At 52.6% G+C, this 27,948-nt stretch overlaps 1 protein-coding gene across 7 annotated transcripts in view; it reads left to right on the top strand.

Moving 5' to 3' along the window:
- The window catches only part of FUBP3 (far upstream element binding protein 3), a 47,766-nt gene extending 20,165 nt beyond the window's left edge, over positions 1-27,601 (top strand). The window contains exons 3-20 of one of the 7 annotated variants that reach the window (XM_070292290.1): positions 989-1,019; positions 3,334-3,383; positions 3,734-3,805; positions 5,226-5,283; positions 7,305-7,467; positions 8,285-8,383; positions 11,017-11,121; positions 12,132-12,234; positions 13,280-13,380; positions 15,614-15,755; positions 19,539-19,699; positions 20,445-20,518; positions 20,838-20,918; positions 21,098-21,174; positions 24,015-24,086; positions 25,217-25,344; positions 26,233-26,277; positions 27,366-27,601. In XM_070292290.1, coding sequence (XP_070148391.1) covers positions 989-1,019; positions 3,334-3,383; positions 3,734-3,805; positions 5,226-5,283; positions 7,305-7,467; positions 8,285-8,383; positions 11,017-11,121; positions 12,132-12,234; positions 13,280-13,380; positions 15,614-15,755; positions 19,539-19,699; positions 20,445-20,518; positions 20,838-20,918; positions 21,098-21,174; positions 24,015-24,086; positions 25,217-25,344; positions 26,233-26,241 — 1,526 coding nt within the window. In that variant the 3' untranslated portion in view covers positions 26,242-26,277; positions 27,366-27,601. Of the gene's footprint in view, positions 1-985; positions 1,020-2,187; positions 2,250-3,333; positions 3,384-3,733; positions 3,806-5,225; positions 5,284-7,304; positions 7,468-8,284; positions 8,384-11,016; positions 11,122-12,131; positions 12,235-13,279; positions 13,381-15,613; positions 15,756-19,538; positions 19,700-20,444; positions 20,519-20,837; positions 20,919-21,097; positions 21,175-24,014; positions 24,087-25,216; positions 25,345-26,232 lie in introns of those variants that run through there. The other 6 variants (XM_069580008.1, XM_069580007.1, XM_070292289.1 and 3 more) reach the window with 6 other exon arrangements.
- Positions 27,602-27,948: the final 347 nt, after the last annotated feature.

Genomic DNA, 27,948 nt, shown 5'->3' with positions numbered 1-27,948 from the left:
GCTGATGTAATTGATTCTTCCCCACTTAGCGTGTATCTGCCCTTCTTATAACTTTGCCGGGAGACATATTTTTGAATGCTCTTGTTAGCATTTTGTAAGATTCATTCAGTTCCTTGTGATGCAGTTGGGATGTATACTTTTTCATTGTCTGCTGACTGTTTCCTGGGCTGCATTTTCCAAAGAGAAATACTGCAGATTCAGTTTTTGCTGATGGCTGGTGGAGACGCTCATCAGTAGCTGAAAGAGGAGAAATGAACACAAAGCATAGCAGAAGTGGCGTCGCGGGAGTGTGCTGCAGACTTGGTTTTCATAATTAGAGCCTGTTGGGCACTGTTGTCTCTGTGAAATGGGCTTGAAAGACAGTTGCTCACTCCTAGCGTCCGTGGCGTCCAGACTGTGAGGGTGGCTCAGCGAAGAGGCCCAAGAAGGGAGGAGGCCAGCTCCTCATTCCTCTCCTTGAGATGCTTATGCTCCTGGGAGGGTAGGGAGAGTGGGGGGGATGCCCCGTGGTGTGGCCAGCAGGAACATATGTGCACGTTCTTAGAGACTGCAGCTGCCACGGAGCAGTCCTTAACAATGCTTCTGAACGAGGAGGTTAAATCTTCTCATTTGTTTTAAAAAGGGAAAGAAGGGACCCTGGCCATCTTTACACTGAGTTTGGATCCCAAGCGGGAGGGAGGTAGGAAGTGAGAGGGATTTAGCGAGCAGGATTTTCTCCCAGGCTGCTCAGCATGTGGACACACAGATCAATTTCTTATCCTGCGTTCAGCTGGACACTGGGTTAGAGACTGTTGATCACGACATCCCCTCCTGTTTCATATCATGTAACGCATTCATTTCAGCCACTGAGCCTAAATTACTGTTTGCTTTCTTTCTGCCTTTCTTTTTTTCCCCCTCTCTGAAATGGTAAGAAGTCGTGTAAGGGTGAAGTTAGTTTATCCGTGCTAATGCTTTGATTTTTCTTTTTTCTTTCTCTTTGCCACAGTAGGTAACCAGTTAGGGGCCTTGGTACATCAAAGGTAAGCAGTGGGTTATGTTTTATTATTTATTGATCATTTCTAATTGTTTATTGATCCACCATCTGTACTAGAGTGTAAGAAAGTCAGAGGTTGAGAGTGTGAAAAACCATGGGCTAGATTTCTTTTTAAGACTCAACTTTTTTTGTAGCCCTTTCCAATACGGTGTAAGCTGAAGGGATAAACTGATACTTGGTATTAAAAATCAACCATTATTGTAAAACTGAACTTAAAAGACTTCTGGGATGTTGAAGCTGCTCTTTCTGTCCACATATGTTGAATTTGAAAGTAGAGAATGTGAAAATTGTCCTCCTGATTTGATGGTTTTCCCCATGTTCTGTGAATCATTCACCTCTTTGCTTGAGAAAAGCCATGCTAAAGAAGTGTGACTTGACTAGGCTTTCCCAAGATGGAGCCTAGGTTGCTCCAGGAGTCGGGGCCCAGGTTGTGGAAGCCTGGGTGCCCTCCCCCCCCACCGCCTAGTTAGAGGCCTCACCCCAGAACCTTGGATGGGTGCCCCTTGATTTCCCTTCCTCAGTTTCTCCCCACCACTCTCCCATCAACATTGAGGATTTAGAGAGATACAGAGACCTCTGGGCTTTAAAAAGGCCAGTCTGTAAGACAGGATATTTGTGGTCACAGTGCTACCCTTCTAAAAGAGCAAAATATACAGGAAACCCACGAGGCGGGGGGGGGGGGTTCCCTTCCCTGAGGCATGAGATTGCATGCAGCGTGCTCATTACTGTAACGTGTTATCCCTAACCTTCAGCCCTGGTGATAAAGTTATAGCCGCTTGTATTCTCTGCCTGTTTGGGAGCTTCTAGACGTCACCGGGCACTATCCTGGTGACTTTTTTGTTGTTTCTTTATTTGCTTGCTGTTTGGTGTTTTTTTTTTTAAATGAATTGAAATACAGTCATTTAACTGAGGTTGTGTTAGCATCATATGTAACTTTCCTATAAAGCCGTAGTTCGTCAGGATTTTACTTTGCAAAACGTTTGTGCTTTGTGCCTTAGAGCAGTTTCAGCCTTGGGTTTATAATAAGGCCTTGTCTTCCCGGGAGCCCAGGGAAGCTCATCTTAACTACATTTTTCCCTCAGAGAGAGTCTGCTAAAATTGTTCTGCGAGCCAAGGAGCTGCCTGAGTTTCTGAGTGGGGCTGGTGCTGAACGCCTTCTAGGAAATTCCCCAAGGACTGTCGCCTGAGCGTAGACAGCTCTGTGCTGCAAGCGCAGGTAGCGGCCTGGCGGCTCCGCGCCCAGGAGCCCGGTTACCTTTCACCACCACCAGGGGACGTCCCAGCAGGGCCCTGGGTCTCTCGTCCAGTGGACCGTTCAGGCCGGCCAAGGCCTGGCGTTAGCATTTACAGTCTAACTGCTGAGGAAGCCAGGGATTCACATGTCCCCAGAGACATAGAGAACCCTCGTGCATGTACAGCATGAGGATGAGAGCACGGGAAGCCCGCGGCGGCCGCGGCTCTGCTAAGTGCTGCGCTTTCCCTGAGAACGTGCACTTGATCCAGCACTTTACGTGATGTGTAAAGATCCAGCTGTGTAAGGGAGGTGTGAAAGTGCTTGCTTTTTTTTTTTTTTTCTTTTAAACTACTTGCATTTAGTTTTCTTCCTAAGGTAAATGTTTAGATTTAATTGCTTTCTGGGGTGTTGGGCAAATTGGATATTGTCCACAACACACTATATGGCAAAATTTGAAGAGTTGTTTGAAAGAACCAATGCAGCAGTTGTATTTTTTTTTAAAAAGGCCCATAATGGATGGGGTAGCATTTAACAGAAGTCCCTTGCGGAATAAGCAAGGTAATCATTCTGTACTGGTCAGCACCAATTAGGCCTCAGCGGGACGCTGGTTCATTTGGGACGTCTCATCCCACGAGGCAGATAAATTAGAGGGTGGCCAGAAAGCAGTAAAAAGATGGGAAACAAGGACTGTTGACAAGTAGCTGTCTCTCTCCATCTGGGAGACCAGAATCGAAGGCTAAGCACGCCCCACGCCTCAGAGGACCTTCAGCTGTTCAGCACTGCTGAGGGTAACTTTAGGAAGAAGTCAGTGCTTAGTGGAGCTGATGGTTCCATGAAAGAGGTTTCTTGCTTTGACATAGGGAAAGGGAGGCTTGGGTCTTTGCAAGAAGTGACTGATCAAAGGGGTCTTCAGGGGGGCTACCTTTGCAGATGGTTGTAGACTTGTTGGCCATGTTGGCATGATTTACTTGACACGATTGCCAATATGGGAAGTTTGAGGAGCTGAAAATGATGGCAGAATTCTTTATTCTGTGTATTTTTCCAAAGTGTTCTTTGTTGTTTTTAGGGCAGTAATAACAGAAGAATTCAAAGTGCCTGATAAAATGGTTGGATTTAGTAAGTATCCACGTTATATGCTTTTTCCCTGATTCCTGTCCCTCGTGTTCATTGCAACCCCCTTAGCGTGTCTGTCACCTGTAGCAGAATGCTCTGCACACTGCGTTCTTCAGAGCCCCAAAGCGCTGCCCCAAAGCGGGACTCCCTGCGGGAATGTTGGGCCATGGGCTCCCCGCCGACTTCAGCTGGGGTACCTTTCTTGTCTGCTGTGTTTCACGCACAAGTTCTGTGGCTCGCTGGTTTGTTGTGCCGTGAGCCAAGTATAAATGTTTGTTGCGTTAATGAAGTCATCTGCGCATGGTTAAATGTGGAGTAAGGGGCATATCCTGACCCTGTTTCATCTGTTTCAGTTATCGGCCGGGGAGGTGAGCAGATCTCACGGATTCAAGCAGAATCTGGTTGCAAAATTCAGATTGCCTCAGGTAAGGGCTGATTTTTCATAGATCTCAGTGTGGTAGAAACCAGTCTTTATTACAAAGTTTTTCAGACGTAGTACCTCTGCCTGTTGCTTAGGAGTCTGTAGGGGCTTGGTAAGTACATGCGCTGGCTGTTTTCCCTGCAGTGGAGCTGGCCTCCCAGGTGAGAACCAGAAAAACCAGAGCAGAAGCAGGTCCTGGCGAAGCTGCCCGTCTGGCCTCTGGGGAGACAGACCCTCTGCAGCTCTGGGCCCAGTGTGGTCCCTCCCGAACACCTGCTGGTCCCGGACCTCTGTTTTCTGCACCAGAATGTGATGTCAGGCAGAGTGGGGCCTGGAGGAGTGCTGCTGTGGCTCTGGGCTCACTGCTGGGGTCTGCTCACCACCCCCCTGGAGTTGGTGGTCCCTGCCCTTCATGGGAAGGGGCCGGCTGGAGACTCTGGCTCCGTGAGCATGTGTGAAACACAGCTCAGGACCTTCCCCAGTGGGGTCATTTTGACCACGTGAGATGGAGAGACACACACTGAGGAAGAAGAGTTGTTACTGTCATTTATAATTTCATCATCTGAGTTCGACCGCTTTCCACAGCAGAGGACAGGATTTAGAGGACATTTGACGACAGAAATGTTTGTCATTTTAAAAGATACTTCTATAGTGTCTCGAAGGCAGTTGCTGCTGTTGGCCATTTGTCTTTCATTTTTTTGAACATGAATTTTCAGAGGCAGGTTTTTGTTGTTGTTGTTTGTTTATTTTTAATTGGAGGATAAGTGCTTTACAGTGTTGTATTGGTTTCTGCCATACATCACCATGAATCAGCCATAGGTATACATATGTCCCCTCCCCCTTGAACCTCTCTCCCGAGGCAGTTTTTTTTCCTAGGAACAGAATAAGGGTCCTGTGTGGTGTTGGAAAGTAAGGTTTTTTTCCCTCTCGTCAAATGGCCCAGAACCAATTCCACATGGATGTCACTGTTCCCTTGGCATATTTGTGCGGTTACTGGTAATAACTCTGATGTGCATACCATTAAACTCCACACTAGTGTGCCTCAGAGCTGCCGGCAGGTACCCTTTAAACTTCACTGCAGGTGGACAAACTGAGGAGCAGTGGGTTAAGTGACTCTGGCACTTACTAGCACACTCGTGGGTCAGGTATGCAGCTGAGGCTGGTAATTAGGACCAACGCAGAGCCCACGGCTGCATCCTTCCCGCTGCCCCCTGCAGGACTTGTTTTTATTTGGAGAATCCAGGCTGGAGCTCCCAGCTTCATATTCTTTCTGCAAGCAGGAGCAGACTGTTTTTCTGGGAGCTGGGGCTTCTGTGGGGCTGGTGTAGAAACCAGCCCGAGAGAGACAGTCTATACACAGAGGCGAAGGCGCACGGTTGCCTGATGCCCACCAACACACCTCGTCTTCTTGATTCTTCTTGTAGAGAGTTCTGGGATTCCAGAGAGGCCCTGTGTACTTACCGGAACCCCAGAAAGTATTGAGTAAGTTTATTTTATTTACTTTCTCCTTTTCACTCTTCTTCCTCCTTCCCCAGCCGGGGAGAAATGGAAGGGCAGAATTGTTACTGAATACTGTCGATCTTTGCCGCAGTCTGGCCACGAAACGCAGATGCTTCCTTAGAGGAGGATCTGGGAGGTTGCCACGCCAGGGTAGTTGTTCTATTACCTTAAACACAGAAGGCATCACCTGTGTTTTTCCAAACCCTACAGAACTTCTCACAGCTGCCATAACACCTGCTTCCTAAAGCAGGTCCTCCAGAGTGTCCGTTCACCCTGCCTGAATGCTCTCATTAACTCACTTCTTCCTTGTTAATAACCTCCTTTACCTGAGCAGGTTTGGATCAGTTAAGCCTCTCTCACTTTGGGAAGCGTTGAGAATCCTGGCATCAGGTCTCTTGCCTGGGGCTGGTCCCATCGCCCTTCTGATGTCTGTGAACCCAGTGAGTCTACTCTTGGTGGCCGTTGCCCCGCTTAGAGGGCCCTGTGGACCAACCAGAAGGTGTTTTGCCTCTTGGGGCCCTGAGAGCAGCCTTGGGACAGGCCTTGCTCTCATACACACATGCCCAGAGACCTGTACCAGATGCGGGCCTCCTAAGTCCCAGAACCTCCTGGGAAGAAGGAGGTGCTCACCCCGAGTCTGCTCCGTCTCCTCTTCCCATCTCTCGAGCAGCGTCGCGTCTGGGGACAGTGGTGCCGAGATTATGTCTGGCTCAGTAGGTAGGGCTGTTTTATTGTTTCCCTTTCTCAGGGAGTCTAGATGAGTTTAAATTCTCTTGTTCTGCTGTAACATTGCAAGCAGTGAACCAGAATAAACACCACTGGCAGGTGTGCATTAGAGGGCAAGCAGGATGCTTTCGCTGGAGTCAAGGCATTTTTCTTCCAACGCAGGTTAATCTAGTACACAGGCAAAATATTAAAAAGCTGCTGTAACTGAGAAGATGCACACGGCTGACTCTACACAAAGGCTCAGGACTGCAACAGGCAACATCCATTTCCTGCCGTTCACCTTCTTCCTCCTCTTCTAAACATTCCTGCTTCCTGTTCTGCCCAAGCAGTCGAGGCAGCAGGGTTATAACTTGAATAGAAAACCGTTTTCTTTGTTTGCTTCAGTGCGCAGTACAGCCAGCCTGTTCAGTAGCTATTAAAGGAACCACAAAATAGAGCGTACCTGGTGATTCAAAGAACACACACAGGTAACAGCCAGGGGAGATTCTGGTGCAGAAAAGGAAATTGGCCGGACGGAGGCCTCAGTAGGCTGGGCTGCACTGCTTCACCATTACAGTTTCCCTCCCCTCCCCCGCCATCGCCCCCGCTGTCTCCAGGTACATCAGCATACCATTCCAGGGGAATGCAGGCTTTTGACCATCCGAAAAGCACCAAGCAGGTGTACATGGCCCTGCAGTTGAACTGGGGCCCTGCCTCCTTTTCTTCCCCACCCTTGAAACTGAGCTAGTGACTCTTAGCCCTAGCTGAAAAGTCACCCAAGCAGTCTGGTTGGTTATGGAGAAGAAATTCGGAGTTTGAGGGTTCAGATGACGACTACTAACCCTTGCTTTCTTTCTTCCATCCCGTCTTTCTCCTTGCTTTCTCTTCTGCCCTTATTTAACCACCGTCCGTTGAGCGTGTGCTCTGTGAGGAGGGTTGTGCTGGACTGGGGCGCAGAGAGACGCAGGGGGATCAAAGGTAGGCTCTGCCACCGAGGCTGCTGACATTTGCATAGGAGACAGGCGTGTGTGTGGCATGCACACGAGACACAAGGGCAAGGGCAGACATGGAGGGGCTGTGGTGGGACGTTGCTCTTGTGGTGTGTGTTGCTTTCAACTTCCAGCCCGGTAGCGTGGCGGATGGCAGAGACCTCCCGGGTAGTGGGGGCAACAGCTGGAGCTGGCTGGAGGGCAGCCTTGACCCCTTCTTGTGTTTCCCCGGTGCTGTTTGTCCCTTCCCGGGCGCCCAGAGCATTCCCTTAACCACTAGTTCTCTTGTTGTTCTTCTCCCTCCCAAAGACAAGCCAAACGGCTCCTGGGGCAGATCGTGGACCGCTGTCGGAACGGACCCGGCTTTCACAATGATGTTGACGGCAATAGCACGGTCCAGGAGATTCCCATCCCAGCGTCAAAAGTGGGTCTGGTCATCGGCAAAGGCGGGGAGACGATAAAGCAGTTGCAGGTGCGTGACCCCCGGCCAGCAGCACTTCAGCAGGCCTTCACTTCCTTCATCTTCCCAGCTCGGGGGGTTTGGTCATGGCTCTGGCTGGCCAGAGCTGGGCTGGCTGTGCACCACGGTGCCGGGCTCCCCCCGAAACCTCTGCCCAAGGGCTTCCACACTTCTGAACATTTACTGTGGCCAGGCTTGATGCCAGCTGTGACACCAAGGCCTGGGGTCCCCCTGAACGGGCAGCACCCACTGTGGCAGTGAAGCCCTGTAGAGACTCTCAGATGAAGATCCTGTGTCCAGAGCTAGCAGCACTCCTGCTCATTAGCTGCCAGGCCATGGGTGCAGTTGTGCACTTTTCTAAGGCTCAGGCTCCTCGTCTGTAAGAGCAGGGAGGCACTGGCCTCACTGTTGTCATGAACTAAAGTAATGCCCGTTATCTTTATTTATGTGAGACCCTGAGCGAGGTGCCCACTACTGCATAAATGCCTCATGAACTGCTCTGAGCTCCAGATTCCCTCATCTGAGACATGTGGGGCCAGGCGTGCTTTAGGCTTTAACACCCCCAGCAAGTTCCGGGGCTGCACTGCGTAATCAGATGGAGATTTCCATGGCTGAGCATAGTAATAGTCACAGTCACTGAGAGGAGGACTAGAAGTATGCTTCCGTGAGTTTGAGTTAGTTTTGCTGCCAGATTTCATTAGGAGCAAGCTGTTATTTCAGGGCTCAGGGCCTTTGAAGTTGCAGGTCAGGGTTGTGGCCTGTGTGCTGTCGCAGAGCCCAGTCCTCGGAACCAGAAGGCTTTCTGCTGAGGACCTGTGTGCCCCCACAGGAGCGGACTGGCGTGAAGATGGTCATGATCCAGGACGGCCCATTGCCCACGGGAGCAGACAAGCCCCTTCGCATCACCGGAGACCCGTTTAAAGTTCAGGTAGGAGAGAAACCGTGGGTCAGGCAGGTCCCGGGTGTGGTGGCATCACTTGGTGGTGTACTTGTTATGTTTTATGTCATTTGGGAAATTGTAAGGGGGATGGCCCTTGATTTAAGGATTTAAGGTAAGCTATCTTCTCACTCCACGTTTGAGGGTGAAAAGAACTGAATCATGCTGCCCAGTACCAGGGCCGCTGGCCACAGGCGGCTGTTGGAATAGTTCAAATTGAATAAAAAGCGAGTCCTTTATTTACACGGGCCCTGTTTCAAGTGCTCAGAGCCAGCCAGTCCATGGAGGCTGCGGCAGGGGCAGCGCATGCAGAGAGCTTGTCCACAGCACAGACGATTTTGTTGGCTGATGCAACTCTGATCCGATGCAGTTTCTGATGCTGACCTGTGATCAGCTCAGATGCAGGCTCCGTGTGGCTTTTGTTTGTTCTCTCGACCCATTTCGACGAGACAGCTGGCTGAGGTGGGAGGTGACTAAAAAGATGCCCGGACCACGGAAGGCACGTGCGTGCTGTCATCGCAGGCACCCCGTGTGCCTCCGAACACCGCCCCCAGTGCCGAAAGCGGGCAGGGGCTCAGGTCTCAGTCATCCAGGGGCTCCGCCCTCCAGCTCTGTGACTGTTGGCAGGAGTGGGCATGGGAGCATGTCTGTCCCCGTGAGACACGAACGCTCATTTTTCTGCCGGCCTTCGCTGCATTTTGAATCTCTCCAGAGCGACACACCTTGGATCCAGCCTGGCAGCAGCAGCTGTCCTCTGTAGGGGATCTGGGGCTGTGAGCTGGGCGAGGCTACCAGTCTCTGACAAAAGATTTCCCCTAGTTCTTAACACTGCCGTTCAGCTGAGCTCAGGTGATGGTCCCTGGTAGATATCATCTGATAACACTTTTTTCTGGTCGGGGTCTTCATATTAAACAATGATTTGAAAACAGGATTGAGGGCAGGTGATTACAGTGGCTGCTCTGCTTAAGTTCCGGTCAGCAACGCGGCCCTTCACGCCCGCCCTTCACTCAGCCCCGTCAGGTCCCCCAGAGTTTCCAGCCTCTTTAAATGTAGAAAGACTGTACCTAACCCTCCCGCACTTGGCTCATCCAGTCCAGCCTGTGGCCTCCACTGCTGTGTGTCATAGAGCTCTTTGGATGGAGGGAAGAACTGGCTGGACAGCAGAAAAGCCACCTCCCAGAATACCTCCACTTTTTCCTTCGCTAGTGGAACATTTGGCTTTTGTAGGAAAGGTACCTGGGCAGAGAGCTTATTTCATTGATGTTTCATGAATTTGCAAGAAAATTATTATAAAGGAAAGTTTTTAGTATTTTTAATTTTAAAACTTTATTTTTTATTTGGGAGAAGCTGTCTGCTGTATTTAGGGTAAACTATTCTTTGGGTTGGTTTTTTTTTTTTAATTTTCCAAATTTTTTTTATGAAAAACGGCAAATATAAAAGTTGAAAAGATAGTGTAGTGAACATCTGAATACCCTCAACCTGCTTATACCATTTGTGTGTGTGTGTGTATATATATATTTTTTATTTTTTTACTTTGCCATTTGTGAGTAAATGGGAGGTACCATGTGACTTTTCTGGGCTTCCCAGGTGGGTCAGTGGTAAAGAACCCCCCCACCAACGCACAAGATGAGGGTTCAACCCCTGGGTTGGGAAGATCCTCTGGAGAAGAAAGATGGCACCCCAGTTCGAATATTCTTGCGTAAAAAATTCCATGGAGAGAGGAGCCTGGCAGGCTATAAGTACATGGGGTTGCCAAGAGTCAGATGCAACTGAGCACACGCGTATGACATTTTACCTCTAAATCCTGCAGTATGTATCTCCTAAGAATAAAGCTCCCTTTTTTATTAGAAAGCAGCCTAGGAAAATAGTAGTAATACCATGACATCATCTTAACAGTCAGTCCGTATTTCAGTTTCTCCAAATGTCCTCGGACATTGCTGTTTTGGTTTTTCTTGTTGTTTGATTTGATTTTTCCAGAACTCTGACCCTTTCTGGGTTCCCACAAGACCTTGACTTGTTACATGTGGTTGCTTCTTCGCCCCGGCTCCTCTGGAACTGGTGCTGGCCTGGGCGGGATGGACTGACTCAGGGACCTCCGGGAGGAGAGGACCCTGGATATGCCTTAGAGATGGTCAGGTGTGGGGCGTGGGCTTGCCAGTTGGGAGGAGGCACTTGAGCTCTGCGAGCCGGCAGGTATTTGTAGGCTCCCGGGCTGACCTCTTGCCTTGACCTCCCTGGAGCTTCTCTGCTGAGAAAGCTACCCCACAGTCAGAGCTCTCAGATACCCCCTCTTCCTGCCAGAAAGAGATGGCACACTGGAAGTATAGTGGGACGACCGTAATCGAGTTCTGACCCAGACCGTGTGTGCTGACCCCCCTGCAGCTTTAGCAGAGAGTGAACCCCTATCTGTGGACACTTGAGATTTGATATACATGCCATGCTGCTCGCCAGCAGCCTGCCCCTGTCCCAGGTAACAATAATAGTCATACAACACAGTGAGTTCTCCCACAGCTGAGCACCTTCTGAGGCTTTGAGCCCAACATAAGAGGGTTTAATCTTTCACCTGGTGTCATGTGTTTTTTCAGGGCTGTTTTCCTTAATGCCTTTTATCTGTATTTACGCAGCAAGCGAGAGAAATGGTCTTAGAAATCATCCGAGAGAAAGACCAAGCTGACTTTCGAGGTGTGCGCAGTGACTTCAGCTCTCGAATGGGAGGAGGCAGTATAGAGGTATGCTCGAGTTACAGGTTAGTAGGCAAGCTTAAGGTTGAAGGCCACGTTCTGTTAGCATTCAACCTTGAGCAAGTTATTTAACGCCTATCTCATCTGCAATACCCAATAAGTATGCTTGCTTCCCTGGGGGTGTATGGAACGAGTGTCAGCTATAGTGAGGGATGCCAGCTGCGTGCATTTCAGGGACTGGGGTCTTTCCCCTGGCTTGGGGTTGTGCTTCAAGGCTTACCCCACTGCCCAGATGAAGACCCAAGGCCAGGTTCTCGCGGTGACCTGTGTTGTGATTGTATCTAACCCCTAAGCCTATTTTACTGATGAGGTGGAATAGGGTTGTAATGTATCCTTGATGTTGCTACAGCGTGAGTGGATCTTGCAAACATGATGCTTGATAAACTCAGCCCAAATGCAGAAGGTCAGACATCATATGGTTCCACCTACATGAAGCATTAGACTAGGCAGAGAGACAGAAAATAGAATAGAGGTGACCAGGGCAGTGTGGTTTCACAGATACCGACTGCTTATTGGAGTGATGAGAAGGTTTGGGGCATAGGCGTCAGCGATGGTTACACAGCACTGTGATGGTATTTAATGCCGTTGAAATGTCACGTTTACAGTGGTTAGAGTGATAAGTACTATGTTACATGTATTTTACCACAAAAGAGTGAAGGACCATGTACCAATGTGTATGGTACATTTATGCTTATTTCATAGAATTTGGAAGATAAATCTTAAATATTTTTAAAACTCTTTATCAGGTTTATTCTTGCTTTACTTCATTTTTGTAACTATGTTTGATCAAGTCTCATACCTGCTAGATGCATTTAATGGACAGGAATGCAGTCATCAACCACAACATTTTTCCTAAGAGGAAAAAAATATGCTTTATGTATCATTTCCAGCAATGTGTTGTAATAAAAGTCATTGTATGTATACACACTTACACCAGACTTGCAGAAAAGACAGGTTTGCAGGGAAATGCTGACGAGGTTTTGTTTCTCTGTGCTCAGGTGTCTGTGCCTAGGTTTGCTGTCGGGATTGTAATAGGAAGAAATGGGGAAATGATCAAAAAGATCCAGAATGATGCCGGTGTGAGAATTCAGTTCAAACCAGGTTGGTTTTGATGATTCTCGAAATCTTCAGCATTATGAAGAAGTAAAGAACACCTCACAAAACAAGGTCTTTGTTTTGTTAGCCAGCTGTGTGTTCTTTACTCTCTCTCTCACCTTTTCTCTCTTTAGCAACATTCTGTTACCAGATTTCCAGTCCAGTTTCCCCTCCAGCCCTCATTTCTTTCTGTGGATTTGCTGGCAGGGTCATGCTTCATGTACCAGAACACACTAGCCCAGGAGTGTCCAGGCCTTTTTCTTTTTTTTCTTTAGATCAGTAAAAGTTAAGGGAGTAGGGTTCAATATTAGCATTTCCAGCTTTTAATTTGCTAATTAAAGATTTAAGAGCAAACACCTTATTTTTTATTTCATAAAATTAAAGATAAAACCATTAAAAAAAAAATATTGTCCTTCCCTGGTGGTCTAGTGGTTAAGGCTCTGTGCAGGAGGTCCCAGGTTCTATCCCTGGTCAGGCAACTAAGGTCACACAAAGCACCGTGGCGTGGCCAAAAAAAAAATCTTAAGGACAGTTAAGTGTTACAAATTTACTTTTATGAGCAAAATTATCTACAGTGTCTTTATTTTCCTCATCTCTCTGAAAACGGGAAAACATGATAGACATACTTGGAAAATATGGCCATAGCTCAGGTCTGTTTTCAAGTTTAGTTTCTGTGATTTTTTTTTTTTTTAACATTTATTTATCTGGCTATGCTGTGTCTTAGTTGTGGCATGTGAGATCTAGTTCCCTGACCAGGGATCCAACCTGGGCCCTCCGCACTGGTGGCGCGGAGCCCCGACCGCTGGACCACCAGGGAAGTTCTGTGATACCTCTTTTAAACGGCTGTAATTGCGTAATGAGGTTTGACAGAGACCGTGCAGAAAGATGTAGCCATGCATGTTTCCCTGCCTAAAATGTGTCCTAAATGTAGAGATGTGTTCTTATTACCCCTTCAGTGGTGGTAGGAACACTGACTGCAAATCAGATTGATGCTTGTTTCCTCCTGAAGCAGGGCTTTTCCTAATCCCATCTCTCCCGTCTTGTTCCACAGATGACGGTATTAGTCCGGAGAGAGCTGCACAGGTGATGGGGCCCCCGGACCGATGCCAGCACGCAGCGCATGTCATCAGCGAGCTTATTCTCACAGCACAGGTGGGTCCGCCTCTCCAGAGTTCTCGTGTCTCACCCTGGAGAAGCACCCTGGAGCAGTCGCCTCCTCTCAAGTCCCATTTCTAAAAACCAGTACTCTCGTCAGTTACCTCCCTCCAAGATTACAGCCAGCAGCTTCTCTCTGTCTGTCTTTTAACTGCCTTCATTTTATTTTTTCCCTGCCAGTTTATTATTATTATGCCTTTTTATTATTGCAGAATCTAGATTGTCTTCACAAAAGTAAGTTCCTGACTATTTAAGCCACTTGGAGGAGTCATAGTGCAGCCGGCCGGGTTTCGAACAGTCGGGCACACCCTATTATAAAACAAGTCAAGTCTGCTCTTAGCAGGCACTTCGTGATCGGCCAGAATTTTAAAGCTGTCTTCAGGCACCAGAGTCCGCACTCACGTTCACATTTCTCTGGAATGAGAGCGGGCTCACGTGACACCTTCCCCCGCTGTGCAGCCCGTACTCCCCATTGCTCTGGGGAGCTATTGTAGCTGCTGGTCGGTTGTCATGCCATGTCTCCCAGGTTTGTAGGAAAAGTCAGAGCAGTAGGAGCTGAAGAAAGAAGCAAAAGGTTAGAAGCCATCATCCCAGCTCTACCATCTTTCATGTGGCCTTTGGCAACCTAGCCATTGAGCCCTTCTGGGCATAGTTTTCTCAGCAGCAAGCCAGGGAGGTTGTTTGTACCTGGTGGGACACCCCACATGATCCCCTGAGTCATCTGGGGGTGTACCTGTTGAGGTTACAGATCCATGGACCACCACCTTCCCCACCGCCCCACCCCAGATTCCTGAATCAGAATATCCAGGAGTGGCTTGGGCTGCCCATAGTCCCCAGGCAGTTCTTAGGATGAGGCAGGTTCAGAGAAGAGTCACGGATTCCTGTCTGACATCTTCTTCGTGGTAAGAACTGATGATCCCGGAACTGCAAAGCTGTGAGATGAGGAGGAGACAGCCTTGTCTCCCAGAGCCCAAGGCATCCGCTTGTAGAAAGTCGGCTGCGTGTGTGCGTTCTCATGTAGATCCCTAAATCACCTTGTTTGCTGGTCGTCTGTCGCTCATAAAAGCAGAGTGCAACAGGAGGCAGTCGTCAGCTCGGCTTCCTGCTGGTCTAGATTCCGGGTAGACATTCGGTTCACTCTTGGCCCACAGCAGCCGGTTCACTTACTCTGCGCTGTGTCACGAGTCTGTTGAGCTGCCCCTTCCCTGAAGGAGGTCTCAGCTCCACCGGGTTTGCCCTCAACATTGAAAAGATTTTCAGGGCTGCCGCTCCTGAGCGCCTCACAGAATAGAGGCCGGAATGACTGCTTCGCCCTGGAGAGAAGGGGGTCTTCCTCTCTTGGCCGCCAGATGTAGGCCTTCTGTCTGCTGGGCGAACAGTAAGAACACATCGGAGGCCCCTCCAGCCCCAGACCACGGGTGGGTGTGCCTGGCTTCCCCTCCCTCTTTTGAGGAATGAGATAACCAGTTTTGGTTGATTTGCTTTTGTTTTTAACCCTTTTATTCCTCTTGCTGGTTGGATTGCAGGGTGCTGTGCTTTAGCTGACCCTTTTCAACCCCATGGACTGTAGCCCGCCAGGCTTCTCTGTCCATGGGGCTTTCCAGGCAAGAGTACTGGCATGGGTTGCCATTTCCTCCTCCAGAGGATCTTCCCGACCCAGGGATTGAACCAGCGTCTCTTAGTTTTCCTGCATTAGCAGGCAGGTTCTTTACCACTAGCGCCAACTGGAATTGCAAGGTAGTCTGACTCTCAGAGCAGTGTCTGAATTGTTCTTTATAGCAAACCCTTGTCGGGGGAGGGCCTGAAGTCACCCTTGCCATTCACGTGTCACTTTCAAAAGCCCATACGTAGCTCTTTAGGCTTCTGGTAGGCTCAGCACTGAGAAAACCAGCTCCTGATACCTGTAGACTGGGGCCCAGTGATTAAAACTCCCAGATCAGGGCTCTGGGCTTCAGACCTCAGGCTTTCTACCTGACTGCCTGGTTTAGCTGGGTGTGTTGGTGCTGTTTATGGAACCACGTGATTTGTCTGCGCACGTCTCCTCGAATGTTCCTGTGATTTGTGTTAATCCTGGTTTTAAAGGAGCACGTCAGAGTCTGAAATGTGGGAGAGGTGCTCGGGTCCTGACGTGTGGCTTTGATCGTGTCCTGTCGCTCAGCCTCCTCCCCAGAGAGGGAAACTCATGCTGGAGGCAGCGGGGAAGCACCACTTGAGCTCCGCTTTCTTCCAGGAGAGAGACGGCTTCGGAGGCCTGGCGGCGGCCCGGGGCAGAGGCCGCGGCCGCAGCGACTGGAGCGGGGGCACCCCCGGCGGCGCCCAGGAGGTGACCTACACTGTGCCGGCTGACAAGTGTGGCCTCGTCATCGGCAAAGGTAAGCGGTGCTGCACTGCTCAGCCTGAAGGCAGACAGGCCGCACGTCCAGTGCCTCCGAAGCACGAGGTTCACGCCGTTTTCTACCCTTGACCAAAGGGGCCAGGTGCGAGGCTTCTGCTGCCTTCCAAGGCACCCTCCTTGCCTGGGCCTTCTCGTGAACGGGGCAGAGCGAGTACTTCATCACCGCGTGGAAACAGATGTTGTATAAGGGAGACCAGCTGCCTGCTGAAGCAGCCTGGGTTGTTGGAAAGGCACAGGTGAGGGGCCCCTGACTGTTTGTCAGTGGACTGATTGGGGATTAACTCACTTGCAAGGAACTTGGAGGAACCATTCAGATCATTTCTTCCAAGAAGATTGCTTTCTGACAAGTGCGTCACTTTTTGCCTTACTGGATTTGGGTTTTTGGTCTGTATTGATGAAACACGTGAAAATGGCTTTATCTTTTCAGTATGTTTACCATGAGTAACAGACACCCTGTGGAGGGAAATAAAAATTGGTTTGTTAGTTGTTTTTAGGCATTTTAGAGAACATTAGGTAAGAAGCCCTTGTTACTGGCTAATGTGGCTGCTGCTTCAGTGAAAAGCAAGGGAGAGAGCAGGCCGGGCTCTGGGCCATCTGAGCTGGCCCGGCAAGAAAGGCTGCTGAGAGCAGGTTTGGGCCTCTGAGGCAGTAGGCCCAGCTTCTCCGCCCTCTAGGCAGAGCCCCTGAGCTGGCAGGAAACTCCTGTTCAGCACCGGGTGTTCTGTTTGCTTCTCAGTTCATTTCTTTTGTACGTATCTGACAACATATGGAAGATATAAAAACCATTTTCTCCCAGAGTTTCCCCAATTTCTGTGATCACCAGGCATCTTCTAGCCGTTGGAGGGGTGCTGGCATCCCACGGAACGCGGCCCAGGGACATCTTCACCCCCAGAAAGCCGAGGCTGCCGAGGCTAGTGCCCCCAAGCTGGCCTTCGGTCGTCTCCCAGAGTCCGTTCTGGGCCCTGCTCTCAGACACTGTGTGTTTTATGCTCTTTTAAAACGTTTTATCTCCTGTATCTGTGCTGTCTCTTGGTTATTAACCTCTCAGAGGTGGGAGGAATGACGTGAGTTTGTTCTGATTTTCTGGCAGGGCGTATTCATGCTGGGAGGTGTTCAGTGGACATTGTTAGCTGCCCAAATGCTGCGATCATTCAGACATGTGACCCAGACCGTCAGCTGGCCTACTGCCATGACGTTAAATCCAGCTGACGCCTTGGAGTTCGAGAGTCAGATCTCGGTTTTTCTGTGCTTTTGGAGAACGGTCATGTCAGTGAAGGTTTCATGGGAAGTGTCTTCTCCAGAGCTGGCGGAGCCTTGCTGTTGGTGCTGTGACAGTTGCTTGTAGTCGGTGATGCCTCAGCGCTCACAGGACAGCCTGTCTGTCCTCTGTAAGGTCCTCCTGAGTGGTCCCCAGAGGAGGGAGGCGGCAGAATGCAGCAGTCACAGATGCTGTGTCCTACCGCTCCAGGAGCAGCCTCAGGAAGCCAGGATGTATTTCGCTGGGGCAGTAGCTGGGGTCTTTCTATAACTCCCTCCCCACAAGGGCTGGGTCTGAGGTCTTCCTGTTTCCTTGGGAAAGGTGCCGGGGTGAGGGGTGCCACCCGCAGGCAGGCCTGCTCCCACCCCCCTACCCCCCACCCCCCCCACTACAGCCCTTGGACAGACGCTGCGCCTCCCTGGGCCCCTGCTGGATTTCCATGATAAATACAGCAATGGTGACAGATAGTGTGGCCAGCCCTGCTCTTGTCAGCCAGGCCTTTTAGCAGGTTTGATTAATTGCTTTACGATTTCACGTCCGGCCGGGGGGCCACTGGTGGGTCGCTTCTGCCCCCCATCAGGTGGAAGAATGGAGCAGGCTGCTGAATGTGCCTGGAGACAGCCACCATGTGCCAAGCTGGTGACCTCATTTTGCAGGAAGATGAACTTAAATTAACTCCTTCCGGCCCCTTGCAGTTTTTCGGTGCCTCCTCATTGTATTAGCATGCGCCCGGCGCCTCGGGGAAGAGTCTGGGGCTGCAGGCCCGAGTGCCTGACCTGAAGGAGGGAGCTGCTGGCTGGGCCTGCGAGTTCTCAGTCCCAGGCATGCATGCCCTTTCCTGCTCTTGGCTCCGGGACCAAGCTGTCTGGGCAGAAGTGGGATGTGCAGTGAAGGGTCTCCGACCTGTTCTTAGCTCTTCATCAGTCCCCCCAAACGCTCTTGCCTAGGAGCGAAGCTGCTTACCTTTCATGATGCAGAGAAGAAAATTCACAAGCTGTGGGTAAAGGTTAGTAGTTTGGGGGCCGGGAGGGACTTGTACCGACCCGGAAGTAGAGCGAAGCTGCTGAAGACTATGACTTTCTCGCACTGGCTAGCGCTGCCCCCAGGACCATGTGTTTGCTCGAGGCAGAAAATGCAGGGACGCTGTGCTTACACTGTAGCAGATCTTCAAGAAAACCATCCATTCAGCCTTTGGGTCAGCTGGGCTTCTCTTTTTATGAATTTCCTTTTAAATTGAGCACCACCCTAAACCCAGCTAGCATCCTGCCCAAACTGATGCTGAGCCAGGCTTTCCTGAATGCCCACAGCCGCCTGGTTTCCTTCCTGTGATGCCAAGGGCCGCTCACGCTGCCTTCAGGGAGAACGGCCAGACCCAGGCCCCATCTTGGCTCCCGGGCCCTCGTAGACTCCCCTGGTGCTTTGAGGATGAGATGAGACAAGGTGCAGGCTGTGCCTGTTGATGGGGCCCCTTACTCACCTTTGCCTTGATGCTTTGTGTACATGTGGGTTTCCAGCCATGCGGGTGAGGGGCAGGCTGGGGAGTGAAGGATTGTGGACACATTAGTATGAAATGACAGTTGGAGGTTAGTTTTGACTCTGGGTGGGGAGGGGTGACACAGAGACTGGCCTCTAGCCTTCGCTTTGATCCTCTGAGGCTCCCTGGTACCCTACTCCAGATTTTATACAGACTGTTCTCCAGTTTTATAAAATCCTGTGCTCCACATTCTCCTTGTATTCTGGCTTTACCCCACCCCAAAGAGCAGAGCGGATCTGTAAGTTGTGTGAAATTTGAAAAGAAGAATCAAACCATTGTTACCCCGGTGGAGCTTTTGTTACGCAAATTTCATTAAGAGACTGGGACTCTCCCATATTTTCAAAGAGTCCAACTACATTTTCGTTAGCCCCGCTCCACCCAGGCTTCTGTGACCCCCATCCTCAGCCTGCCTCTCCGTCTAGACCCGCCCCCGCCCCCGGGGAACACAGAGATTTGAGAAGCGACAGGACGGGGAATTAAAGGCCGGATGGGCTCTGGGTGTCGCTGGGCCTGTGGCCGTCTGTTTGACCTGTGGAGGGAGGGGACCAGCTGTGCGGTGACCCCCCCGCTGGGGCTGAAGGCCTCCATTGTGCCAGGGAGGAGCCACCGGCTCGCCATCCTTGGGCGGAGAAGGAGGGAGCGCCTTCCCCAGCTGAGCTCACTGTGTGTAAATCTGCAGTCCAGGGCGCCTCAGCCCAGGACAGAGACAGGGACCAGTGGCTGCTCCATGGGCTCCATGCCTCAGCCTGGCTCAGAAAGCAAGACCAGCTTCACCGCAGAAGTCTGGTTTCACAGGTGAGACAGCCCTAGTTTTGACTAGAACCATTCTCAAGCATAAGTGGACAGGACTTGTCAACTCTTAGGACGAGCGCTGGTGGGCGGAAAGCTCCCCCTCCTCCTCTGCGAGCTCCAAGCTTGGGGTTTGCCGCAGTCGCTGCTTACCCTTGTGTCTGTCCTGCCGCCCACAGGGGGCGAGAACATCAAGAGCATAAACCAGCAGTCGGGAGCCCACGTGGAGCTTCAGCGGAACCCCCCCCCCAGCACCGACCCCAGCCTGCGGATATTCACCATCCGGGGGCTCCCTCCGCAGATCGAGGTGGCCAGACACCTCATCGATGAGAAAGTGGGCGTACGTACGCGGGCCCTGCCGCCCGGCTCGGGAGTCGCGGGGGTTTCTTTTGTCTGTCCGAGGTGCCTGCTTCCCCCCAGAACCTCACACTTCCTGGGCCTCTGGGTCCTCCTGTGATGCAAGGGCCGCAGCCCCCTCCCCCTGTGCCGAGGGGCAAGGTCATGGTGCAGGGACACGGGCCAGGCCCAGACGCGCAGGGCGCCCCTGGCCACCACTGCTCGGCCCGAGCCGCGGCCCCGCAGGCTAGAGGAGCAGCCGGGCGGCAGCCTCCCCCAGCTCTGCCCCTGGACCCCCACGGGCCTCGCCCTGGTGGCCAGCCCCTCAGGCAGCGTTCATTGACTCTGGCTTTAGTTTCAGGCGCCTCAAAGCAGATAAAGAAAGGGAGTGTTGATGGAGGACAGATGGGCCACTGCTCACCTCAGAGGGGCCGTAGAGTGGCAGAGAGAGCCGTGGGCCGGCCTAAGTTGACGGGAGAGTCCAGCAGGTTGGTCCCTCCCCCAGGGCGGCACGCCAGGGCAGGCGCGGTGGTGCAGGACTGGCGGCGTGGCGCATCGCCACCCAAGGGGCAGCAGCCGCCCCGCAGTCAGGCCCTTCCGTGGGGAAGGAAGGCTAGTGAGTGCCGCAGGGTGCCTTTACCCCACGAGTCTCTGTCTCCCCGGAGGCTGTGGTTCGTCCCGGGGCGGGCCTGGGCAGAGGGCACCGGTGCAGCCGGCGGGCAGTGAGAGTTCCCTCTGTGCCCTGACAGGGGACCAGTCTCGGAGCTCCTGGACCCTTTGGACAGAGTCCCTTCAGCCAGCCGCCTGCTGCACCTCATCAAAAGTGAGTCTTCTGCACCTGTGTGGACTGCGAGAATTCCCTGCCCACCTAGGAGGCCCTTCTTTGCAGCTATTCTGGGGATGCCAGCCAGAAGCCCGGGGTGTGGGCAGAACCCGTCCCCGTCATCCCTCTGGCCTGTCCATGGCTCACTGACCAGCGCTGGGCTGAGAGCCTGCCCAGAGGGCAGAGGGTCCCCTGGCCTGTCAGCATCCCTAGGGAGGGCTTCCCGCCCTGGGCTGGGTTGGGGAAGGGAGTCTCTTGTGAAAGCCCTTCCTGTGTTGGGTCTTCAGCTCTTGTCTTTATTTTTCCCACTTTCTTTCAGCACCTTTCCTCCAAGGAGCTCAGGGTGCTTCCCAAACATTGCTGCTAAAGTGAACGGAAACCCCCATAGCGCCCCTGTGAGGTGGGTGGCCTGCCTTCACTCTGCACACTGGCTTCTCGGGAGACCTTGGTGCTGGGGGGTGGGGGGGGTGACTGGTGGGGAGGGGGTGGGGGGGTGACTGGTGGGGAGGGGGTGGGGGGGTGACTGGTGGGGAGGGGGGTGTGCCCTGGCCTGGAATGAATGGCCCTTGTCCTCCGCAGTGGTCCTCCTGCCTTTCTGACCCAGGGCTGGGGCAGCACCTACCAGGCGTGGCAGCAGCCCACACAGCAGGTTCCAAGTAAGTGATTCGGGAGGAGGCAGGACCGCCCCCCACCCCCCAGACAGGCCTCCTGGGGCTTGGGGCACGTCTCCAGCTGGGGGGGACCTGGGCCTGAGGACTTCTCAAACCTTTCTGTCCCACCAGCCCTGTCCTCCTCAGGGCTGCAGCCTTCACTCCTGTTCCCTGCCGAGGGTCCGAGAGGCCTGCGGTTTGGCCTGAGTGCCCCTGCCCCGCACCCCACCCGCCCCACACTGGGTGCCCACCTGCTCTCTCCCTCTGGTCTCCAGGCAGCTTGGCCTGAATGTCCCCGCCCCGCACCCCACCCGCCCCACACTGGGTGCCCACCTGCTCTCCCGCTCTGGTCTCCAGGCGGCTTGGCCTGAGTGCCCCCGCCCCACACTGGGTGCCCACCTGCTCTCCCGCTCTGGTCTCCAGGCGGCTTGGCCTGAATGCCCCCGCCCCACACTGGGTGCCCACCCGTTCTCCCACTCTGGTCTCCAGGCGGCTTGGCCTGAGTGCCCCCACCCCGCACCCCGCCTCCCCTGCACTGGGTGCCCACCTGCTCTCCCCCTCTGGTCTCCAGGCGGCCTCCTCCCTGTCTTCTTTTCTGGCAACATCTTAGGAAGGGACTCTTTCTATCTCCTGAACTTTCAGAAAACACAGTTAGAAAATTTGCTCTTAAGAAAACTGATTGTAAAAGAGAAAGAGGTTGCTGGAGTCACACCCACACCACACCCTCTCTCCAGCCTCCCATCAGCTTCAGGGACTCATTCTTGAGTTCTGTCGCTGGTAAAGCTTATTTTTCATAGGCTTCCCCCATACCACCCCCCCGCCCCCCCCCCCCCCACAAAAAAGAGCCAAAAGCCCCACGAAATTGCTTACCTTAGGTTCTTTTGTTTTCGGACATCTGAAGGGCCAGCCTGGTGGTGTTTGGAAAGCGCTCTTCAGCGCCTTGGCAGGCTTCCCTCGGTGCCAGGCCACTGGACACACTGCAGCTTTGCTCTCAGGGGCTGGGCCCAGGGTTCCCCCCACCCCCCAGCAGAGCGCTGGCTGTGAGCCCTGCCCCAGGCACCTGTCAGATCCATAGCTGGAGAAGCACCCAGGAGTCCGGAGCCTGGCTGGATGGCCTTAGGCGTGTACCCCCTTCTCTGGGGCTCCATTTCTTTTGTCAGTGAAATGAAGGATTTGGATTTGATTTCTAAAGTACATGTGAGCTCTGACACTGCATGGCTGTGTTTTTTACCTTCTCTTCCCTGGCATTTTCTTAACAAAACGTTTTACACGTGCAGAATATCCTTAAGAACTCCACCACGAACACCTTCACACCACCCAGGTTCTTCCTCCCCATTGCACAGTGCTCGCTCTCCCCACAGCCCGGCACATCTCCTTTCCTCCTGTTCCACCAGAAGGCACCCCCAGCGTGGGAAGCGGCCTGGGTCAGGGCTCTCCCATGCCCATCACCCAGGACAGAGAACTGGGGAGGAGCCCCTGACTGGTGAAGCTCTCCCCTAAAGCTGCAGGGTTCACGTGCATCTCTGAGGGCCTGGGGGTTCCTGCAGAGCCCACCCTGCTGCTGCCCCAGGCCCAGGTGGGTAAGGAGTCAGCAGAGGCACGTGGGCCGGGGAAGCGGAGCGCAGCTCGTCCTGGTTCTTCAGCAGCTTCATCTGTGCTGTCGCTTGGTTTACTCGGGAATTGAGAACTGATTTTGGCCCGTGAAATCTTGTTGAGAAGAAACCCCCGTTGCCCACGCCCCCCATGGGTGCTCCCTCTGCCCCGTCCCTCACGCCTGGCCTTCTCCGATCGACAGCCTCCTGTCATCAGCGTCCAGGTCCGAGTCTGGTCCTGTCATGGTGGTCCTACCCCGGTAGGGTGGGGGCTCTTTCCCCAACCCGTGCCCCTCTCAGTCCTCAGTAAATTAACTCTTGGGGAAAGCATTTGACCATGAAACCTGATTTTGAGTATGTCCTTCCTGCCTGAGGATGAGATGGTTGGGTGGCATCACTGACTCAATGGACATGAGTTGGAGCAAGCTCCAGGAGTTGGTGATGAACAGGGAAGCCTGGTGTGCTGCACTCCATGGGGTCGCAAAGAGTCGGACATGCCTGAGCGACTGAACTGAGCTTCCCACCTGCTGCAGGCGGTGATTCTAACCGAAGGAAGGACATTGGTGGGGCCTTCACAGGGGGACACACAGGCCAGCCCTCAGCAGAAGAAAGGTCCCACCTTGTCTGTGGTCAAGTCTAGTAACCGCCCCCCCCCCACACCGCCTGATGCCCCAGACTGACTGCTGCTGCTCTGCGCCTCCCACCCCAGCCTTTCCGCACCCAGTAATTCAGAGAGGAGGGCAGGGGCCACCCCACACACGTCCTCTACCCGCCAGCCCACCCTGGACAGTGCGAGGCTGGGTGGGGGTCAGGTGTACGTTTTGGCGTCAGTCCCTCGCTGCGTGTACTTCGTCTTGTCATCTTGAGCAGTTTCTGGAACTTTCCCTATGTGTCTCCTGTAATTTTCTCCTTGTCCAGAGGCAGCCATCAGTCTTTGAATAGAAGGGGCAGTGCAGGGGAGTAGTCAGTGCCGTTTGGACTCTCTGTCCATCTAAGGGCCAATCCAGGGAGCTGCAGACAGCGCTCGGGGCCTCAGGCTCCGGCCTCGGAAGCCCAGGTCTCTGACCCAAGGGAGTCAAGGCCGCTCCTGCTGCTTGCCCCAGCCTCACGGGGCTCAGTGGCATCCGCCCCCGCTGGCCTGGGGGGCCCTGCCAGGGGTGGGCCTGAGCCGGCCTGCCTCCTTCCTCCCAGGCCAGTGAGTGAGTGCGGAGAGCAGGGCCCAGAGCCCTGACTGCCTCTGTGTTCTCCGCGCAGGCCAACAGAGCCAGCCACAGAGCAGCCAGCCTGACTACAGCAAGGCCTGGGAGGACTACTACAAGAAGCAGAGTGAGTGCTTCAGCCTCTGCACAGGGAGGGGCCCGGAGCCCGTGGCCCCGTCACCTTCGCCACGTGCCCTGTGTGCGTCCATCTGGGCATCTGCCTTTGTCTGCTCCACCCACCCCAACCCTGTCAGCGAGACGCGCGGGCATCCTTTGCCTTCCTCCCCTCCTCGATCTTCCCTTCCGGGCTCCACACGGGGCAAGCCCCAGCCCAGGCTGTCCATGTGAGAACCCTTGGTTAGACCCAGACCGGCCGGGGGCTGTTGACTGTCGGCCGCCTTGCCACCCGGCCGCTGCCCGGCTCTCCCTGGCCATCGCGGGCACGTGAGACGGGGAGGAGGGAGACTCAGGCTGCGAGAGGGACTGAGGCCGCGGGAGACTCTGAGGCTCTTCTTCCAAAGTAAGCTCTTCGTTGTGCCAGTTTTCTCCACTAAGCCAGTTTTTTTAAAAAGAGGAGAAAGCTTCATAACGGCAACCCCCCAAAAAAACCTGCTGCAAGTGAATCATTTCAGGTGAGTCCTGAGCCCTCCGTGCGCATCCCACAGTGCTGGGCCAGCGCACTCAGGTGTGGCCAGAAGAGGCATCTCGTGTCCTGAGTCTGAAGGGTGTCACTTGCTGCTCTGAAGAGCGCGGGTCAGACACTGTCAGAGAAGCAGCCATCCTGTGTTTGCGATCGTTACCAGGTCCATAGCCCTTCTAGGGCCGGGGCCTGGTCAGCGGGGTCACCGTCGCCTGGAGCAGCCAAACCCCCCCAACCCCCACGGTCCAGATTCTGGACCCCCCTGGGCTGCGATGCCCTGTGCAGGCGCGCGTACACACCCCCGCTGGGGCACCCACTTCCTCGCCTTCCCTTCTCCCACTCTGGCCCCGGGCACTGGCAGGGAGCTGGCTGGACAGACAGATGGACGCCGAGGACGTGGCTGATGACAGAAGCAGACTGTAGGTGTGGTCGGGACCCAGGCGAGGGAGCGCTGACAGCCGTGCCTGGGCAGGCCACGTCTGCCCGGACAGTGTGGGCACCAGGCGCTTGGTCCAGGCGCCCCCTGGGAAGCCTTCCAAGAGGCTCTGGGAAGGGGTCCCTGCAGACTGACCGTGCCCTTCCCCTCCCAGTAACTGGCGCTCTGCTTTGCCCGTCAGGTCACGCCGCCAGCGCCGCGCCCCAGGCCAGCACCCCACCGGACTACACCATGGCCTGGGCGGAGTACTACCGGCAGCAGGTTGCCTTCTACGGGCAGACGCTAGGGCAGGCGCAGGCCCCCAGCCAGGTCTGTAGCCGATCGCCCGCAACACCGGGACCGCCCGGGCCTCCGCTCCCCCTCCCTAAGCCTTCTGCGTGTGCATGACCCCGGCCCAGGCAGTACAGAGCCACCACCTTGGCCCCCTCCTCGCCCCTGCTGGAACAAACTGGAGCCTCTTAGGGAAACAATAGGTTAGGCAGACCGCCGAGCTGAGCGGCCTCGGTGTCTTCCTCTGGACCCAGGCTCCCAGTTGTAAGTGAGCATGCCAGGCTGAGCTGGCCCGGGCAAGCATGGCACTGCCCCTGGGGACTGTGGTGGCCACTGCCGAGTGCTGTTCTTGAAGAGGGTAGGGTGGCCAGGCTGTCGCGCTCATCCCCAGTCCGCAGTGAGGGGCAGCAGGCGGAGGGCGAGTGCCCCCTGCAGAGGCCGGAAACCAGAGGGCTCTGTCCACAAACAGCTTTCTTCCAAATGTGGCGAAGACAGGGGACCAAGGACTCCCACAGCTGATGCCAGTCAGGTCCCTGTGGACAGTCCCTTGGTGACCACAGGCCCTGAACCCCCAGGCCAGTCTGCCGTCTCACTGGGAAGCTGGGCCCTGTGGGGACAGGAGCTGAGCGGGGGCGGCGGTAGGTGACCGAGGAGGAGTGTCACTCGCTCACTCCCCTCTCCCCGCCCAGATCCCTGTGGAAGGAGGTGCCTGAGGCCTCCTGTGTGAGAGCTTGTCTGGGCCAGATCCCGGGGTGCGAGGCCGGGAAGGCACTTAGACATTGGTGTTCACGCGGGGGTGTGTGTGTGTGTGCACGCCCAAGCACGCGTGTGCCAGCGTCCGTTACCTCCATGCAGACAGAGCCCCAGACAGCACACCAGCACCTGAGACTGCCCTCAGACTAACCTGTCTCCCCCTTCCTTCCACAGGAACAGTAGGACCGAGACCCGCGGCTCCCCTCCCCTAAAAGCATTGTGAGCAAAAACCTATTTGTAACAGAGGTTTTTAGATTTGCAAACCCTTTGATGAAGAACCTTTGTTTTGTTCTGTGAAACACTATATTTAGATTAACAGAATTTTTCTAAAAATCGGGAGAATTAGTTACTAAAAATTGCTGACAATTTTTGTTTCATTATTTTTGTTCGTTACTTCAAATGTATAAGCTCTGGGAATCTTTTTGGAGCAATACCTGCAAATTCTGGCCCCAGAATGTGCCTCAGAGCAGTGACATTTCAACATGGTGTGTTCTGTTTTTGTTTTGTTCGTGTGTCTTTTTATTTACAGTTTTTTCTGTTGCAACAGAAAAAAGTGGCTTGGAAGTCTTAGGTGGTGTGTAACAAATTCTTTAAAAAAATTTTTAAACAGTATTTAAATATTCTTAAATGTGTAAATTCATTAAATGTTTTACTTCTAATTTCTTGTATCTTGGCTGTCTGGTTTTATTGCATTTTTTAAAAAACTGAACTATTATGTATTGTAATTAATTATGTGCATTCTGAATTGAGACAGATAATTGTATTGCTGTCCAACAGGGATCGGGAGGGGGCATTTTTTAGGGTTTGTATAATTTCTAGAGTTCTAAAGGGGTTAATAATATAAAAATGTTGTTGTGTGTTTAGCAGACGTCTTTTCACGTCTCCATTATCTACCTGTTGCAATTGTGTATCTAAGACCTCCAAGCTTGTTTTAAAAACAAAACAAAAAGCCTTTCTCTATTCTCTCAAAAATATAAATACTGTTATTTTTAATATTAAAAATAAATTCAATATAACTTTTAACAAACACTGTGGAACATTAAACCGCATAAAAATGTAGTAACTATTTTTTAATTCCAAGGTGTTTTTTGCTTTTTTCTTTTAAATATTTTCTTAATATTTGTCAAATTAACTAGATGAATAAATAAATCTAGCATTAACCGCAATATGAATTAAATAATTTTGGTTTAATAAAAGGGATAATATGATTTCCAATGTTTACTGTAGTGTATCTTGTACAGGTAACATGTATTTTTAAAGGAAAGAAAAACGGAATTGAAGCTATTTTTTTTTCTTGCATTTTTCAGTTGACCTGGGGGACATTCCGTTTGAGATGTACTGAAGTTACAGTGTCTGGGGGTTTTCTCCTTTTTTTTCCTTATAATGCTTGAAATGTCTAACTATTAAAAAAGGCAATTGGAAAATGTTATGCATGTGTTTTTTTGTTGTTTTTTTTTTAAAGACGTGTTCTTTTTATTTGACTGACAATTCATTTTACACTCTACATAATAAAATTTCCACAAGACATCTTGTGGGCAAAGTATTTTTCGGTCTGTTTGCTTCCGGTCTTCTTGTTCCTCCCGTGGCCCCTGCCTGCCACCCGCCCCTCCAAAGAAAGGCAAGGCTTCTCAGCCCGTCACCGTGTGCTGCGTGGCTGCGTGGTGGAGCTGATCGGGCACAGCCTGCATTTGCAACTCCTTCGTTAAGCTAATTTTATCTTAATGGCTATGCATCATCTGACAGTTTTGACTTTAGAGCCTGGGTTACCATCAGCCCCTCTTACCTGTCACATCTACGCATCTCTCGATGTGGGTGTGACACCAAGAAGTCAGTAACGGGTCTCCTTGCTGTCATCGTAAGTGGAGCCGGAAGATTCACAGAGGGCAGTCG

This window comes from Ovis canadensis, chromosome 3 (assembly GCF_042477335.2).
Source record: "Ovis canadensis isolate MfBH-ARS-UI-01 breed Bighorn chromosome 3, ARS-UI_OviCan_v2, whole genome shotgun sequence".
NCBI lineage: Eukaryota > Metazoa > Chordata > Mammalia > Artiodactyla > Bovidae > Ovis > Ovis canadensis.
Note: the sequence above shows the minus strand (reverse complement) of the source record. Positions and strands in the feature narration are given on the sequence as shown.